Source organism: Anser anser, assembly GCF_964211835.1.
Source record: "Anser anser genome assembly, chromosome: 4".
Classification (NCBI taxonomy): domain Eukaryota; kingdom Metazoa; phylum Chordata; class Aves; order Anseriformes; family Anatidae; genus Anser; species Anser anser.
This window is the reverse complement of record NC_139724.1, coordinates 76,160,644-76,178,633: the sequence shown is the minus strand read 5'-3', so window position 1 is coordinate 76,178,633 and position 17,990 is coordinate 76,160,644. Positions and strand designations below refer to the sequence as shown.

Genomic DNA, 17,990 nt, shown 5'->3' with positions numbered 1-17,990 from the left:
AACTCCTCTTCGATAGCGGGATTTGGAAAGTGATTCCAAAATCACTGGTTTCATGGCAGTAACGTAACTGTCTTGTGAACTACAAAGTTCCTAGTCCTTTGTTAGGTATTATGTACAACTGTCTAACACTCTGACCTCTTCTTAACACAGTACCTGAAGTTAAAGAATTTTGAGGAGGAAGTCAGAGCCCACAGAGACCTCGATGGGTTCCTGGCCAGAGCCAGCATCATCCTTGATGAAACAGCCACCTCCTTGGACGATGTTCTTAGAGAGATGCTGAAACATTTTGCTGAGGATCCAGAGAACACAGAGCCAAGCTGCAACTTTGAAAAAATCATGAGCACTTTATTCACAGATTCAGGGACCCCACGAGAAGGGAATGGTAATTCTTTGTTTGCAACTACTGTTATGTCATCCTTTCTATTGGGGGGCGTGTTGAATACTCACTACTGCATGATCCCCAGGTTTGCATGTTGCATGTGACACTAGGATTTAATTTTTTTGTGACCTAGACTGAAGGGACTCATGTCTCCAAGGTTTTGCGTTGGTGGAGTCTTGTCCCTATTTCACTAAGATGAGATGTACTGGTGTGTTGGGGGGAGGAGTCTCCAGCACTGGGGTGTCTTGTCTGGACCCATCAGGTGTGATTGTCCATAAAGTGTCAGATCTGGTTTTGTGAAGAGATGCTTGCTGGTGTCCCTTCTGAAGTGGCTCCTTTGCCTTGTGATTCTCCATCTGAATTCACACAGGCTGGGAGAGTTTGACTGCTTTGAATGAGTAGCTGGCTGGGGAGGGCTAAGCCTTTGTGTTGCTCCCAGCCTACTGGAAGGGGCGATAAGCTCCTTGTTTTACTTCATAAATTCAAAACTGGGGTAGCCCCAGCCAACTTTAGCTTACGTGTCTCTATAAGCTACCACTGAATGTCATAGCATAGTCTAAAACACTGCCTTTTAGCCCAAGATGTGAAGAAGCTTAACTAAGCGTTGTTTCTCTGTAGGCACCCATGACGTTTCAGAGCCAACAGGAATGAATATACAAACATGTACATCGCATCTCAAATGTAACTGTCACAGCCTGAGTGAATTTGTTTAACAGATATGTCAAGTCCTGAGCATGTAGTAAGCATGTTCATGCTTTGGTTACTTCTTGCTGCCTGTCTTAGAGCTTTGCATTTGTAATCCCTTTAATTTAGGCTTTCTGCCAATAAAGACAAATTAAGCAGTGCCATAAAATGATCTGAGAGAACAGTAATTACAAAGAGGGGAGAGAGGGCAGGGGAGTTGGAAGATGAAGTCTCTTCTAGTCCTGTGTGTGTTGAATAATGCTAATCTAATGACCTAATATTGCAGTAGGCTGCTGTTAGGGGGAGAAAACAGCTGCCTTCTCAAACTGAATAGTTTAGGGACAGAATTCAAAAGCATCGGGTCAAATGCTTCCACTTTCTCCTATTGTCATCCCCAACCCCTGCATCAATCCAGTATGTAGTTAAATAAGTATGCTTGGTATTAGCATTTAGCTTCAATTTGAAAGGAAATGTAATTTGCAGTGGCAAAACAAACGTAGACAAACCTGTAATGTTCCTATTTTTCTTCTAGTTCACCTCTTATCAGATACAATTCAAGGGGTCACAGCAACAGTCACAGGGGTGCAGTATCAGCAATCCTGGCTCTGTATCATGTAAGTACCTGGGTTATAAACTATAAGAATACACAAGCTTCTTGAAACTTGCAGCCCTTTCTGCTGCTGGAAGGAACAGCAGATCAGAACACACCCTTGTAAATTTGGGTGGTGATGCCTTCTTTGACCATCTGTCCTGGCCTGTGGGTTCTCTGAGCATTGTGCTGTTCCTCCCTGCAGAAGGGCAAGCAGCAGCCTGGGTAGAGAGTGCCACAGTCTCTACAAGGCGTTAAGTTGCTGGATACTGTCTAAAACTGGGGTTAACAAACTAAGAATGCTGAAAAAATCTGAGCCAAGAAATGCTAATTACTGAAAATGTTAATCAGGAACTCCTGAAAAGGACAAGTGAACTTGATCATGGACTACTTTGGCAAAGCCTGAAACCTTATACCGAAAGACTTCTTAGACCCTTTGGAAACGTCCAGACTTTGCAACTGAAATTGAAGTCAGAAATTCACACTATTCAGACAGTGATTGTTGTCTGGCAATTAATTCAGAGCCTGTCAACACTGTTAAATGTTGGATCAGTAAGGACTCTGTCACCTGGGATTTATGAGGCATGGTGGCTTCGCCCCAGCTTCCACTTGACTAAAACTGGATTGCTGGGTTTTGAAATCGCTGTCCCAGAGTCAAGCATGCTGGGTGAGCCAAACTGTCCCTTCACAGAAGAAAGCCAAAGCCTGAGTCACTGAACCAACCAAAACAATGCAATTTGACTTCTTTCTGTCACTGTATGCAGATGTAATCTCTAAGTCAAGTTGTCAAGAAATATCCCAGTAATTTCTCTGGGAATTAATCTATGTTGGATAGGTGCCTAAAGGCTCTGAGTAAATGCACATATTGTAGCAAAATTCACAACTGGTTTGCTACAACTGTCATAATAGCTTTCCTTCTCGTAGCTGTGCTTTTCCTATTTTCTGATTACGGCTGGAAAAAAAAAAGATTATTCTGCCTTGGAAATGGATTGTTTTAAACTACTTTCTAATCTCTTATGAAAGAGAAGGGTATGCTTTCTATGTAAAAAGGTAACTATCTATTTCACTTCTTTCATAGAACAGGAACCTGACATGCAATAATGTTTAAGTGCTACTGTCAGCCTCTACTCTTATGCCTGGATGTACAGAGCAGCTTGTATGAATGAGAAAATGAGTTCCTACAGCAAAATGGTCTTTCTGTGCTAATCAAGCAGGACGGCTTCTGAGTGTTTTTTCCCCTTTGTATGCCACGGGTATGATAGGGGCAGTAAGGGAATGTGGGTCCTACTCTAGGAAGTGCAGAGGGTGGGAGCTTCCACGATGGTATATGACGTGGCTCTATAGAGGGCTTTACAGAGCACTGACTTAATAACAAAGCACTTCTAGAGGTCATGATACAAATGCTGTGGTTATATACGTGAAGCTGAAAAGGGTAAGTTCAGCCTTTCTGCAGAAAGTGAGCCAAAACTTTGAATGCATCCATGTGAGTAATACTAGCTTCCATGACAAGACATGATTTGAAGAATAAGCTTACAGCCTAAAGGTGTCTTGTGCAAAACTTTTGTTTCCTCCCTTTTGTTACTCTGAAGAGGGAGAAGAAAGTGGTGGGAAAGCAGTGATGAGTTATTAACTATAATTATATAATTATTGCACTGTATTTCTGCTGCAGCTATTGTGCAACAGATTGAGAACCATATTTTTAGACCTTACGTTTTTCTTGAAGATTGCAAAACAACTTCCAAAACTCTGAAGTAGAAGGAATTTGTTGATGATTTTTTCCTGTATGAGTGGGAAGAACCTTTAAGATATCTCTTTACTGTTCTTTCTCCTTACACTTAATCTATATTCTTAGTTAAATTCTAAATCAGTGCTGCTGTTTTCTGTGCACCTTAACTAACTTGTTATCCCTAGCAAATGAGATAGGCTCAAGTATCATATTATATTAATGAGGAATAGCAGCTCAGGGATGGCTTTGGTGGTTCTGCTTCTGCATTGATTTTGAGGAGAAATATTGAAGCCTAAATTAGCTTAGAAAGAAAAACATACTTGTGTGTAGGGTCTTTACTGAGTTTTTTACAGAGCCTATCTGAGGAGGAGTGTTCCTGAAGGACACACAAATTTGTTTCCATCCCTCTTCTGTGCTGGAAAGAGCCCGTTTATCACTCAACCCCAGTGAGAAGAGCAGAGGGTAAAACCTAAGGTGAAGCAGATATTCTGCTTCTGCTGGAATTTGCACTCTGACAGTTTCGGGTCTGTTGAACCACTAGCAAGGTCAGAGATACCATGTGCATCTGGGCTACATCCACAGGACAGAATAAGCTTCCTGGGGAAAAAGATCTCAAGATTTTTATGTTCTGCTGAAGTCCAGGAAAGCTGGTTTCTGACTCACGATAGACTTCAGGGTTAGGTTTTGCCAATTCCTGACAAAAATGATTTTTCTGAAGCCATTACGAGGGTACATAAGCATAAGAAAGCCTTGAGATTCCTTCATTAAAATGCTGCTTAGCGGAGAGCAGTGCAGTGCTGATGTCCCACTACCAAGTGAGTAGTGGGCACTTGCTACCCTTCAGCTGCAGAGGTGTGAGGATTGCTTTTCTAACCAGAAAGCAGATCGTCAGAGTTACAGCTTAGCTTCATCAGTCAAGGGTGCGATCACATAGCTCAGAAACCATGGGCACAGCTTTCTTTTTTCTTTCCCCTGTTCATAGCATTTGCCAGAAGAGCAAGACACAAAATGGTATGGACACCTCTTGTCTCTTTGGTGTGAAGCTGATTCGTTAGAGAGCTTGGGACAAGGGGTAGCCAAGACTTGTTTGAGAGTAGGGAGTGCCAGGAGTGCTGAACTGTCATCCGCAGGTTTAATTGGTCATTTAGTGTGAGGAAGCTCAGATTTTAGTTTATAGATATACTGCGGTACCCCTCCAGCATGTAATGATTGCAGCAGGTACATGTACTGCTGGGAAGGTGCTCTGAGTTCCCCAAGGTTCCCCGAGATCCACCATGATCCAGAGCCTGGAGGGGGTAAATTGAGTACTTCGGGTATCTGGATTCAGAAAGCTGGGGAAGAAGCCGATATAAGAGTTATTGGTTTTGGTCTTGCCCAGCTCTGTGGCTCAAAAAGCCCAAGGATAGTCCCCCTTGTCCAGTGGAGAGCATGAGGAGGAATGGTTTTCATCACAGCTAAGTCCTATCAAATCCAATTGGTTCTTTCACCATGTGACAAATGGGGATGCAAATGCCAGACTTTCTTGTTCCTGGGATGTGGTGAAGAATCCCTAATTCTAAGGGTGCTAAAGTTACTGTCAGTTGACTGCTGGTATATTTCTTTACTTGATGTCCTCTAGGAGAAACACCAGCTGTGTGGGTTATTGAACAAATGTTGCCTGCGCTGAGTGGAAGTCCTCAGGCAGTACCACCTCCAGGCTATGCTCTCCTTGCCAGGAGATGGGTATGATTTGTTTTCCAGAGTTGAGCACTTAAAAGAACACGGAAGCAAGCTGCTTCGTAGTCTGCATTCAGTAATTGAAGAGCTGTTTCCTTTGGTTGGATTGATAAGGCACAGAAATTGGTGAAGGATTTACTTTCAGTGCATTCAACTCATTTGCGAAAGCTGTTCTAACAGGTAAAGCAGAGGAAAAAACCTTTGCAGGTAAAGAGGGTGGTTCAGAGGCTTGTGTCATCCATGTTGCTGTAAAACTGCTTATTTTCATAGTATGTCATTGCAAAAATTCATGTGGAGGAGGGTAGTTCCAAAATGCCAGTAGCCTTTCAAAAGTTAGTGGTGTGAGGTGACTCTAAGCAGCGGTCTGGCTTGATATCCAAAAAGAGTAGCATTTAGGAATATTAGTAGCATTTAAGAATATTAACTTTGTGTTTCTAGTGTAAAACCATTGGTTGTGTGAATCCGTGTTACTTAGGCATCTCTGAACAAAAGGAAAGCCTATTGCGCATTTAAAAATTTGCCTAGTCCCAGGGGCATGTAGGTCTACAGAAGAGCCACGCTGCTGCTGGTTAAGGTGTTGAAAAGGCTTCAAAGAATACTTAGATTTCAAAGAATTCTTAGTTACTGTGTATCCTTCAGAACAGTGCCCTTCTTTCAAATGTCTAAATAGGATGCTGTGGGGAATTGAATGGTTCAACTCTTCAAAACAAAACGACAAAAAACATTAAAGGAACGATTCCAAGACTTGAAGTTTGCAAAACAAGCCTATTCTCCACACTTTGCAGCAGTCATCTTTCAAGTGTTATTTGGGTTCAAAGAACTTTAAGTACGTAAAGACACCCTCGGTGGACTGTCCCAGGTAATGTCAGTCAAAGCTCTTGCAGATGCTGTGTTACGGGAGGGAGTTTAAAATCCAAATCCTTCACTGGAAGTTTGAGTCCCAAAAGAGAGCTGTTGGCAAGGAGGGTGAGTCACTCCAGTGCCCACAATGTGTGCAGGGCTGTCCCCTTGTGCACTGGCCCATAGGAAATACTTTCTCCCTAACTCCCCTAGAGAGGATTTGTCTTCCTAGAGCTCCAAGTGCGTTTACTGCTCCAAGACGATACTCATCCTGGAGCAATTTTTCTCTGTACTGCTGGAAAAAACCCTGTGCCAAACTGCTGGTGATCTGGCCTGCTGGTCGCAGCTTCATTCCTCGCTTGTAAATTCTGGTTTCTGAAAGCGTGTGCCTGGAGCTGGTTCACGGAAGATTTATTTGCAGTGGATGCGAACAAGCAGTGTCATTGTTGTTCTGTACTGGGACAGGAAAAGGCTGGCTAGCTGATTACCTCTACTGGGCATTTTTTCTTACTGCAGGGGATAATTTGTTTCTGAATTGACTTCCTTTCCTGCCCTGCTTCAAGGTGGCTTCTGTTTTTCTTGGTCTGTGCAGTTTGACCCTTTTTAGGATTTGTATGAGAAATGTGTTATTGATCCAATAACATCTTGGATGCGGGGCAGACCAGCAGCACGTGTGACTTGGGGTACCGGTGATTTTGGGGGAGTGTTGCCAGGTCTCAGCATCCAAGTGCCATGCTGGATGCTTGCAGGATAAGCAGCCTGGAAGGAGGAGGACAGTGAAGCAGGAATGTGTGCTATATAATTCAAACAGCCTTTTTTATGAGGTCCACTATTGGAGAATAATGATAAAATTGCTGAGAACGCAACCTGGCATCTTGTTAAATCATAACCCAGTATTTCCTTATGTGAGTAATACTGGGTGAAAATAAATTTTTCAGCTTGCTGCCCAAACCAGACAAGAATCAAATTTAGCTCAACCCAGACCAAAAGGGAACTTGGAGCCTTTGGCCAAACCAGACTGAGTTTAGTCAGCTGAAAATGTCTTGCTAGCCCTCAGGTTTCTGGAGGGGTTTTGGCTATTTACCCTTCGGATATTTTCAAGTGGGAGTTTAAGTGCTGCTTGAAGTTGTTTTGTTTTGAAAGTGCCTCTTTTGGTCAGAACTGTGCAGTTTTACCTATATATCTGCGTGGCTTTGGGTTTCTCTGTGTGAACCAAACAGATTTTTTGTTGTTGTTTACTAGACTTGTGCAAATATTTGTAAAGTAAGGGCTTCAGTATGAGTTTCTTATATTTGTATCTAGCTTCTGGAATTAAAACAAAATGGAGCAGTAAGTGCTAGACCAGGAAATAGCTGGACATAGGTCAGTTAAGTAACATCTGAGATTGTGAGTTGCTGACGGACACATGGGCAGAAGGGACTTGGCCTTGCATTGAAAGTACTGAGAACAGGTTTTTGTCCAAATAAATGGATATAGCAGTAAAACCAAGCTTGGTGTGGATGAGGCTGCACTCAGTGGACAGTCACTGTTCCTCCACTCCATGTAGCAGTGCTCGGGCACATCAGACCGCCTCTGTGGCACCTGTTTAAATCTGGTTTTGATCAGTTTTACCCTCACTAAACCAACTCAGCCTGATATGGACACAGGCTATAATACCTGTCCAATAGTTGACCGTAAGTTTAGTGGTCTACCCCCAGTTTTACAGGTGTAAGTGGTTTTGGGATTTAGCTGCATGTGTCAGTGCATCAGTGTCAGTTGACCTCTTTACAGAAGAGCTGAAAGAAACTGTCTCAGGTGTGAAAGCCTCAAATTCCAAATCTGTATCTAAAACTGTTCTAGATAAAGACGTGTAATGATGACAACAGGTTTGTCAGTGTCTTGTGAACATGTTCAGTGTTGTTAAATCTTTAGTACGGCCTAAGCACTGTAAGTTCCTCTTAGTGCATGCTTTCCCAGTCCTTCAAGGTAAGAAAACATCAGACTCCTGACTTAGAGAAATGCAAAGCTTTGGGGTGGCTGTTTAAAAAAACAAAACAAAACAAAAAAAAACTCAGGACACCTCTAGAGAGGATCAGCAGGCTTTGTGGCTTGTATGTGAAAGTGAGCTGCCTTTGTAGAGTTCAGTTTATCTCTCCGTGCTGAAGAAGCTCTCATGATATTGTAGTCTTGTGGACTGTCACTGTTAGTAGGACTGTCATCTCAAAAACAACACAGCCTTAGAGACAAGTTACCGGAGCTCAAGCATGTCCCTGTCACTTCAGGAAGAAAGCTGGCTGCAGCATTTAACCTGAAGAAGAGGTAGCTTGCTTAATTATATCCCTACATAATTTTTTCTTCAAGTAACTTGCTATATTAGGGGAGCAGGGCTCCTGCACCTTGGCTTTCCTGCCTCAGGTAGGAGCTGAAATTATTTGGGTTTTCCTTGAGGTTCTTGGATTCACTCCAACATGGTGGGATCAGGCAAGCAGGTACTGCTGAGAGGTGGCTGATGAGTTTGTACGTGGTGCGTAGGTACGAGTTATATTCACATGAATGCTTTGGTATCCTGCCCCACCTCTGGCACTGGGGCACGTGCTGGTGTGATCATTGCTTGACCTGTAATAAGGCCATGCTTTGTGCTTCAATCGCTTTTTGCTATGTCAGGAACTGGCTGATAGACACGGTAGGAAAGGAATGATGTCTGGAAAGTGTTGGTACAGCACTGTGAGCAACAGGTATCTAATATCTCTTTCTGGCCATCTCCAGAGTAGAATTATGTTCAGAATGACCAGAAATCCTTCATTTTCAAAGCAAACTTTTAGTGAGCTTGACAGCTGAGGTATGAACCTCAGGCAAAGCTTGCACTCTATTTCAATTACTTTAGAGAAGACTTATTCCTAACCTTAGGACCTGCCTTGGTTTTTCTCTCTTCCAATGCTAATTCAAATGACCTGAGCAGAAGGAAGCTGAGACCCCATGGTGGAGGGGAGGTAGGAAATATGAAATGCTGTCTTGTTACTCATAACCTATTTTACAGCTTCACTTCATTACAGTGAAGCTGTTTGGTTGCTCTCAGACAAGTGCCTTTGTCAGACTAATTTGTGTAAGTAGCTTGACTTCCTGATGACAGATTGGAAGCAAACTCACTAAGAAAATATTTGGTGGGGTGACTTGGTATGCAAGTTTCTGGGAACTTCATGAAAAATGTCGTGCTCCTAGCTAGTATGTCTCCAGCCAAGGATCTTCGGCAGCCATTACTGGAAGTGACCTTCAGGTTATGTGAGTGTGAGAATAGATCTTCAAAAGAAAGATGGGTTAGAATGATGGAAGAGATGATCTGAGGACTGTGATAGGTGATTGCTGGATGAATAAAAGGCAGCAAGCAGTCTAAATGACTTTGAACCAGAAAAAAAAAAAACACTTTGAATTGGGAAAGCAGACTCTTTCAGTGTTGCTATGCAAAAACCGTGTGTCTCCCTGTGCTTTCTAGGAGACTATTAGAAACAGGAGAGCTGCAGTCAAGGCTGGTGATAACCTACTGCAACTATTCCGTGCCAGTTTGTTGCTTTTTCAGAATTTCCCAGCAGGAAAATTGATAACCTAGCTCATAGCTCTGTTTAAATATCTCAGTGTGGAGATGGACCTGGTCTTTCCTGGCCTCCAAAGATGCTCTGTGTTTATTTCAAACAACTTGTTGCTAGTCTAGGCTGTAGTGGTCAAACAGTCAGTGGGGCTGGCCCCAAGCGGTAATCCTGCCTGCTACAGCCTCTGCAGATCCCGAGCATGGAGATCAGCTTGGTTTCTGTAACACACCTGTACCAGCAAGGGGAAAACAACAGCTGAGCAAATTAGGAAATCCATTCAAACAGACCTGCCCAAGGCAAAAGAAGTGGAAATATGTTGGTTTGGCATCTTGCCTTAATGTTTCCAAAAGCGTTTTAGAAGATCAGATGAAGTGAAGTGTAAACTGCTTTCCCTTAATGTAGGTGTTATTTTTAAGAGGTCTGTTTTGCAGGAGCTTCTGCAAATACAAAGTATGTTGCTATCTTTTGATTTGTATTGGTTTTAAAAAGCTAAAAAGCAGATGGGGGGGAAGAAAGGGAGAATAAGCCTTGTAATTTTGAAAGTGATTTCCTTTTAAGAAAATGTGTATAAAATCTATAAAACTAGCAGAATCGGGCTGAGTGTAGCTTAAAGTCACTGTTAAAGACTTCAGAAATGAACCTTTCATAACCAGCAGCACTTTGTTTTTAGAACCAAAATGTGTTTTATAAACTCTCACACCAAGAGAGCACAGCATGTTTCAGACTTGCACAGCATGTTTCGTAGTGCCGTGTATAACCATGCCATCTTTCTCCACAGTTGCACTATAAAGTCCCTTCAGCGACGTCATGTTTGCATCAGCCGCCTCGAGAGGCCTCAGAACTGGGGTGAAAACTCCTGTGAAGTGAGATTTGTGATATTAGTCCTGGCTCCTCCTAAAATGGTGAGTGCTGCTCTCTTGTTTCCTTTGTTACTTCAGGGGATTCTCCAGAGATACTTTTCTTGGTCTCCTCCTAGAGTTAATGACAACACATTCATTTTGAGACATAATGGGACATGAAAAGGCCTGAGATTTTTCCCAGCCCTTGTCAAGATGGCTTATTCTAACTGTGTGAAGGGTAGATTACAATTCTGTGTCCTCAACTTATTCTGGGAATGGCCTCTCGCCTGACATGGGAGAACGCTGCAGGTCAAGTGTCTGCAGTCCCCATACACTTAATTTTTGCTAGAGGTACAGCCATGATGTGTGCAATGCTCCACAGGTTCAGCTTTACCAGTTTAGCTACCTGGTTTTGGAGGGAGAGGCCATTCCTAGGTAAAACCATGCTTGTGAAGGGCTCATGTCTGGGCTGCTTCCCAGCAAACTCTTGATGGGACAGAGTTATGCTGCAGATGTGGCTGCAGCAGTGGTAGATGGAACTACATCTCAGTTACATCAGTCCGTGAGTTCTCCTGCAGTATAGGTGAGACTATTCAGAGCCTGGAGTGCCGTGTGAAGTCAGACTGTGCCAAAGTGTTCTTATAGCTTTTGGAACTTGAAACAGTAAGGTTACAGCATGCTTGGGTGTACTTGCTGTTTCTCCAGTGTAGACAAGGCCAACAAATGACCTTGTAACATGCTCATTCATTGCAATATCAGGAGAGGCATCAAGGCCAATTAGGGATCAACATCTTCCCTTCCTAGAAAGCAGTGGCTTAATCAACTTGCTGTGTCCTGCTAACTAATGGTTGAAAGGTTCAAGTGAAAGACCTTTTCACACTTAAGTTGGCTCTTAACACCTTGGGGTTACTAGGTCTGTGCTCCTGGGAGGTCTTGGAGAGGTAGGGGACCTTGTCTGGAGCAAGACAGATCCAGATTAAATTTCCTGCCCTTCATTGCTATCTGTGTGACCCTGGGACCTTCTAGGCTGGTCTGTCTCCTCCCCCTTCCACCATCACTGTTGTTTAAATGGAAATACTGGTGTTTCCTTATTTCTGTCAGATTTTTCCCAGCTGAGCAGTTCAACACTTTTGGCATAGATCTCAAACCCAGCAGGCTGAAAACAAATTGATGTTCCCTGTGAGAAGCAGCAGGCAAACAACTGAACCTGCTCACAATTGCATTGATCTCTCATTGTGTGGCAGCTCACTTATCTCCAGCCAGCTACGTGCAAAGCGCCCAACAAACAGCTCTGCATCCGCTTGTATCCTGAAAGCTTGCAATTCCAATGGACAGCATCAAATTAAGGAAAGGGAGTGGAGGCCAAGCAGAGCTGGAGTTGCCAATATGCTTTATTTTAAATGAGTTTATCTAGCCAGCTCTAAGTACGCATTTCTGGTACAGCAGTTAAAATAATTAACCTGCTGACATTAACAGATTAAATGAGTCTTGGTTGGGGGGAGGGAAAAAAAGTCCAGAAAGTAGGCATCTGTTGCACTGAGGAATCTAGTTCCTTATCCTTCTCTAACATGGAAAATGGAAAAACTAGAGTACTCTTGCAAATCTGTCTCTCCAAACTGTTCCTCTGTCTCTGGGAAAGACAGGTTAGAGAGAGGAAAATAAGAGCAGTGTTGGGTAGCCTGAAGTAACCCACTCTAACACCAAGCCCAAGGAGACTGCTCTTAGGTAAGGAGAAGCCTTGCCTGCAATGGCAAATCTAGGCTGGCTTGGTCTGAATGGACCAAGATTACAAACTCTAAAGCAAACCCCAGAGCAGACTATCTTCTCTTAAATCCAGACTCTTCTCTAGAAACTTAAAATGAGCATGTCCTAGCAAGCGCGTCTGAAGGGAACTTCCTGCGATGGATGGAAGAGAATGGAGGAAAGGGGGAGGCAGGACAATGAGTAACAGAGCAAGCAGAGTGTTAGTGATAACAGTGCTACCTGCGTGTCCATGCCTCTGTGTTAAGCAGCACTGAATTACTCAGCTGCGTTCATGAAGAAATTGTTCATCTGCTTTGTTATGAATCATAAGAACTTAGATCAGTCACATATGCTCACTACTACCTTGTACAGTAATGCAAGGAGTTTGGAGGCTGCCCAAAAAAGGGTGGTGTTTGGGTATCTGTAGCAGTGGCTATATGATGGCTGTTGAGTATAGCTAAGAGAAGGGGAGTTAAAACATTTCATCAAAAGGGGCCTTTTAAAGAGCTCTGATTCTGTAAAACTTGAAAACTGCCTTGGTAAGCATCTTTCCTGCCTTGACCCATGTATGCAAGCAGATGAGCAGGTCTGGGTTTGGTAGGTTTGTGTAGATTTGAAGAGCTCAGTCTCCTTTATTTGTCCCATTTGTACCTAATTTCCGAGGTGCTCAGAGCAACAGGAGGGCAGGCTTTGGGTACTATTGAAGGTGGACCCTGAAAAACTGGCTGTGGCTCACAGAAACGTTAGATTGAATAGGCACCTGTTCTTTTTCCATGGCTGTGGGTCTTCTGTCCCTTCCAGGTATTTGGTGAAGATGGCCAGTGCTGCTTGTGTGCGCTCGCTGCTTATTTTCCCCCTCTGCTTTTTTCCGTGCCAGTAGTTGCTTTAGCTGAGAGCTCTAAATCTCTACTTGTGCTGCCAGAACTGCCCCAGAGAAGCCAACAGGATTGATTTTTATTTTAATGCCCAGAAAACAGGAAGCTGAAGCAGATATGCACAATTGATCTCTCAGAAAAGATATCTGTACTGCAGGAGCCTTTACTACAGTGTCTTTTCAGTAGCAGTAGTGTTGAGATTTTGCAGGGCTAGCAAAGACTGACTTATTTAGTTTTAGCAGCCCTGAAGAGGGACTACGGGATAAAATGCATGCTCAGCTTGATTCAGACTTGGCTCAAGTCCTGGGGTGCTGGAAGATGATGCCTAATGGGGCAAATCTTTCATTTTATATTCTGGCGGTGAAAGGAAATAGTTTAAGTTTTTCGTCTTTCTCTTTTTCTCCATTCAGAAAAGCACCAAAACAGCCACGGAAGTGGGCCGGACCTTTGCCACGATGTTTTCAGACATAACCTTTCGCCAGAAACTCCTAGAAACCAAAACCGAAGAGGAGTTCAAGGAAGCCTTAGTCCACCAGCGCCACTTGTTGACGGTGGTGAATCAGAGACCCTCGGCAATGAATGATGGGCACAAGTCACACGGTCCTAAGCCCCTCAAGGTAAGGCTGGCCAACCTCTCCCAACAGTTTGGTGTCCAAATGAGTAAATGCAAAGGTTTTGGGGTAAGGATTTGAAGAGCTTGTGGTGCTTACATCCATTAGGCTTGTCTAGCTAGCACTCAGAACTGAGGTTTCTACAAACAGCTCCCATATGTATGTCCACTTTCCTCAGCTCCTGCTGTAAATCTAAAGAAAACACTTCAAAGGTGCAGGTGCTGAAGGGACACAGAACAGTAGGGGGGTTGAACTGGTTGCAGGACTTTGAATCCAGATGCATAGTTGAGTGTGGGACTAATGGATCACTGTGTCAGTCCAAGGTACTTAATCCTTACAATCAGGAGAAGTCTCTGAAAGAAGCTGCTGCTTGTCTTTCCTACAGCTGAGAGACTTCTTGGCTGTCCCTGCTCAGTAACTTCGCTTAAAGGTTGCCTGTCAGTATTTGGCCTGACTTCTCCCTGTTTGATCTGTAGCTGTGTAAAAATGTTACTTGCTTTGTACTCAAGTTTGAGGGAAATGCTGTAACTCCGCTTTCTTTTCTGGAATTTCCTGTGTATTGGTCACTGCTTTGCCTTTCCGTTCAGAAATTCATTCTTTAACCAAGCAGCATACCTGAAAAACAAACTGTTTGTACCATCCCTAGTCATCTGCTCCTGCCCCTGAATTGCAGATAACCTTAAAGGACAACCTTTGGGTTGTCTATAGTGCAGAAGCTGGCAAATTCACCAATTTTTTTCTTACTGAAGTAGACTTAAGGAGTTTTGATCTGCACGTCTGGAAACAAGTAATGCTCATGTTTTTCCAGCATTCTCCCCTTGTTTATAGGTAGTGCTTTGAACTTTGGTAGACCCCATACCTGCTCTTACGTGGTGGTTTCTACCTGCATTGCAGGGACAGCAGCCTTGGCCAGCCAGAGCTTTAACAGCTCTGAGCCAATGCAGTACATAGTCACAATTCATGTTTTCAGTGCTTCATCTTGACATTGGTTGTTCTTGGTCTGGATTTGGTAAATCGTGGGGTTTGAAGGTGTTTTATCCTTCAGCTCTCAAGGGATGCAGGCTGTGCAGTAGTAAATCTGCTTTATGTCTCTTGAAAGAAGCTGCCCATGCCTTGCCCAAAGTGGGACTTGCCAGGATTGATTTTTAGGAGCTGGGCTGGAGACTTCTTTCCATGTTCCTGGCAAGCAAAACTTTGCCTGGAGAAGAAGGGTTGATTTAAGGTCGTAGCCTGCATTCGTCAGTTCTGATGAAAGCCATCTCCAGAAGCCCTTCTCCTCTGCCTGCCCTGTGTGACAGTCCTCTGGATCCTCTGGAATGAAACCATTTAATATGAGGAGAAACTGCTATGAGACCAGAGGTGTAATTTCAACCTGTGAGCCACCCCTGAGTGAAATAAATACCCTAATCTGAAGCTGCTGTATTATTACAAGCAAGCCTGCAGGAGGGTCAAATCTCTTGGTTGTATCTGCCTCCCACCTTCCTTTTTCCCTTGATCCGGCAGTGACAGGAGAAAAATGGACCTCAAATGCTGTGTGAGTGGGATTTTAGCAATTGCTCTTTTCTATCTGTGCTAAAATACTGAAGGGGGCATGGCAATTGTGTACCATGCTGTGCCCACAGCACAGTCGGTTTGCTTTGCCTCATCTCAGGATTGTTTAGACAAAACAGCATCCTCACAGCTATAATCAAGTCAGCCTGAAATTCTTTTGTTTACTGAGGCATCTAATTGTGATTTTGTTCATGGAGGAGGCCCTAATGGTTTTGATGTTTTCTAGCTGTGACCATGTCCGTTTCATACTAGTGTGTGTGATGGAGGGGTTTGTTTTCCAAAAGGCCTGGGCTGTGCCTGCTCAGCAGTGGCAGGATGGAGGATGGTCTCTGACACATGAACTTAATTTGAATAGCTCTGGGAAAGAAAGGCCTTCTGAGTAAGGCTACCTGGTATCAGTACGTCAAATCAAAAATATAGCAGGGCCAAGAGAAGTACCACCACAAATGGGAGTAGAAAGAAGAACCAGCCAAACATCCCCTACTGAAGGGGAAAGAAGCAGGGGATGGCAGGCCAAGAGACTGCTGGCTCCTGAAGGTGTGGGGAAGCACAAAAAGGGGTGAGAATGGAGCGCCAGCATTGTCCTTCCCAAGATTTTATTTTAAAACCTTGGGTGGTGCAAAGTCAGAAGATGGCAGGAAGCAAAAGCCAGATTGAAACCTGTTTGGAGTAGAGCAACATGATGATGATGCACAGTGGACAAAAGTACTACCCAAAAATGGCTTTAACTTGAGAGATCAGTAAACTTGACCGTGTCTCTCCTCAATGTAACCCAAGCTGAGTATGAAGTTAGAGCAAAGAAGAAGGTAAGAGGGAGGATTAGCCATGCAGGAGAAACAGCTTTCCCCATATTTAGCCACAGATTTGATATCAGTGGTCCCTACAGAAACACTACTGATCTTGATGGCACAACCCCAAGCTAGACTTGCTCACTGGCAAAAAACAAAATGCACAAAGGGATGAGGAGTCTCGAACGTAACCCATTACCTCCCCTTTTCTCAAATTTGCTTCAATGAGCGTTATGGGGTGTTATAAGTGAGACCATACAAATTTCTTGGTCTATCAGAAATATTTTATTAATTAAGTAAGCAGGCACAAGCAAAACAGCGCTGGGCGGCTGGGGAGTCTCCGCTCCACCACAGCACGCAACTTTCCCTTTTCAGTGTCGCCGTTTTATAGCATCCAAGTTTCGGCTTGTCAGGACTTGTTGGACCTTCTGAAGCTGCGCAGTTCGTTGTTGGGGGTCGTTGTTTTTCTTTCAATGATTATGCGTTGTGCTCGTGTTCAAGGGGGAGGGTAGTGAAGCGGGAAACAGTATTTCACAGAGTCTTTGTTTTACCAAGGATGTTTATCCAACACCCCCTCCCCACTATCTACTTGCTTAGTCTTCCCCCTTAACAAGGTCGTAAATTGCAAAACCTTATCTTCTCAGCAGATCCTCTGAATTCCTTTTAAAGACAATGAACAAACACCCGCTAATTTATCACAATCCCTCCTTTTTCTTTTTTCTAACATATTTTGTTCATTGATGAATTTTTGAAGCACTTGTTTGCTCAATATTAAAGTTTCTGCGTCATCCTCCTCCTGTTCAAGAGATTCATATTTCGCACGCACAAGCATAAGGTGAGCTGCCTCTAATCGGTTTAGGGCTATTAGGAGTTAGCATTCTAAAAGCTTGTGTAGGCTGAATCCTCAAAACACTCCCCGACAGTTTCTGATTTGGTCCCACCCGTTGGGGACTCTTAGTCTCTTCCTTCTTTATATAGATGATGCCTTCCCTATCAGTCCCCCAGCAGTAGTTATCTGCTGAACAACATGGTGATCTTCCCATCTAATCAGGCTCCATTTAAAAGGTTTGTGAGGGTGCGCAGACCCAGGAACAGTGTAAACAATCGTACCCATTACTATGTATCGCAAAAAAAATGGCTAGGGCCCATTTTCCAGAGTTCTTTACCTGGCCACGTAATTCCCCACCGTTTCACTCTCTGCCTCGCTTGTCAGTTCGGTTGCAGCGAACTACAAGGTGCAAGTTCTTCTTGGCAGCAGCAGTGTTCTTCAGGGGAGTTTCTCAGGTAACCGCGACCTTTTTCTGATCAAACAGGGTCCCCTTTCCTCCTTTTTTTTTTTTTTTTACGATACATAGACAGTTAGACCATACTTATCGAGTTCGTTTCAACGTGAGCTTTAAGTCATCAGGGCCTGCGACCGCTTCCCATTTGCTTTTCTGGATCGGTCCTTTCACGCGACTGGCATGCGTTCACCCCTTCTCAGCCGTCTGGATAGCCGTCTCTGTGATAAGTAAAACAACATAGGGGCCTCCCCACCGTGGTGTTAAAGACGTTTCTTTCCATGTCTTAATTAGAACCCTATCTCCAGGTTGTATCCTATGGATTGCTATATCTAGCCACCAAGCCTTTCGCTTGCAACTCCCTCCGTTGGTTCATAAGCTGTATTAAATAAGGTTTTAATTGGATATCCTGTACCTGGGGGTGATCAGATGGCATCTCTAAATCATAAGGCATACCATACAGCCTTTCAAAAGGTGAGATTCCGACATCGGCTCGGGGCTATGTCCAGATATTCAATAGTGCAAGCGGTAAACATTTCACCCAGGAGGTTTTAGTCTCTATCATAAGCTTTGTTAGTTGCTTTTAATTTCACCATTCATTCGTTCTACCTTTCCCGAACTCTGAGGATGCCAGGGAGTGTGATATTCCCATTTAATTCCCAGAGCCTTCATCGTGTCTCGGGATACCTTTGACACAAAGTGTGGGCCTCGATCAGAGTCAATTGCTTCTATTACCCCGTATCTGGGTATGATGCTTTCTAATAATATCTTTACCACGGTTTGAGCTGTGGCCCTTGCCGTAGGGA

At 43.7% G+C, this 17,990-nt stretch overlaps 1 protein-coding gene across 6 annotated transcripts in view; it reads left to right on the top strand.

Annotated features, from left to right (window-relative positions):
- Positions 1-17,990, top strand: part of SLC4A11 (solute carrier family 4 member 11) — a 144,419-nt gene that overhangs the window by 86,562 nt on the left and 39,867 nt on the right. For 5 of the 6 annotated variants that reach the window (XM_083833302.1, XM_083833303.1, XM_083833300.1 and 2 more), the window contains exons 5-9: positions 151-382; positions 998-1,060; positions 1,596-1,677; positions 10,276-10,399; positions 13,365-13,571. In XM_083833302.1, coding sequence (XP_083689428.1) covers positions 151-382; positions 998-1,060; positions 1,596-1,677; positions 10,276-10,399; positions 13,365-13,571 — 708 coding nt within the window. The remainder of the gene's footprint in view (positions 1-150; positions 383-997; positions 1,061-1,595; positions 1,678-10,275; positions 10,400-13,364; positions 13,572-17,990) is intronic. The other variant, XM_083833301.1, reaches the window with a different exon arrangement.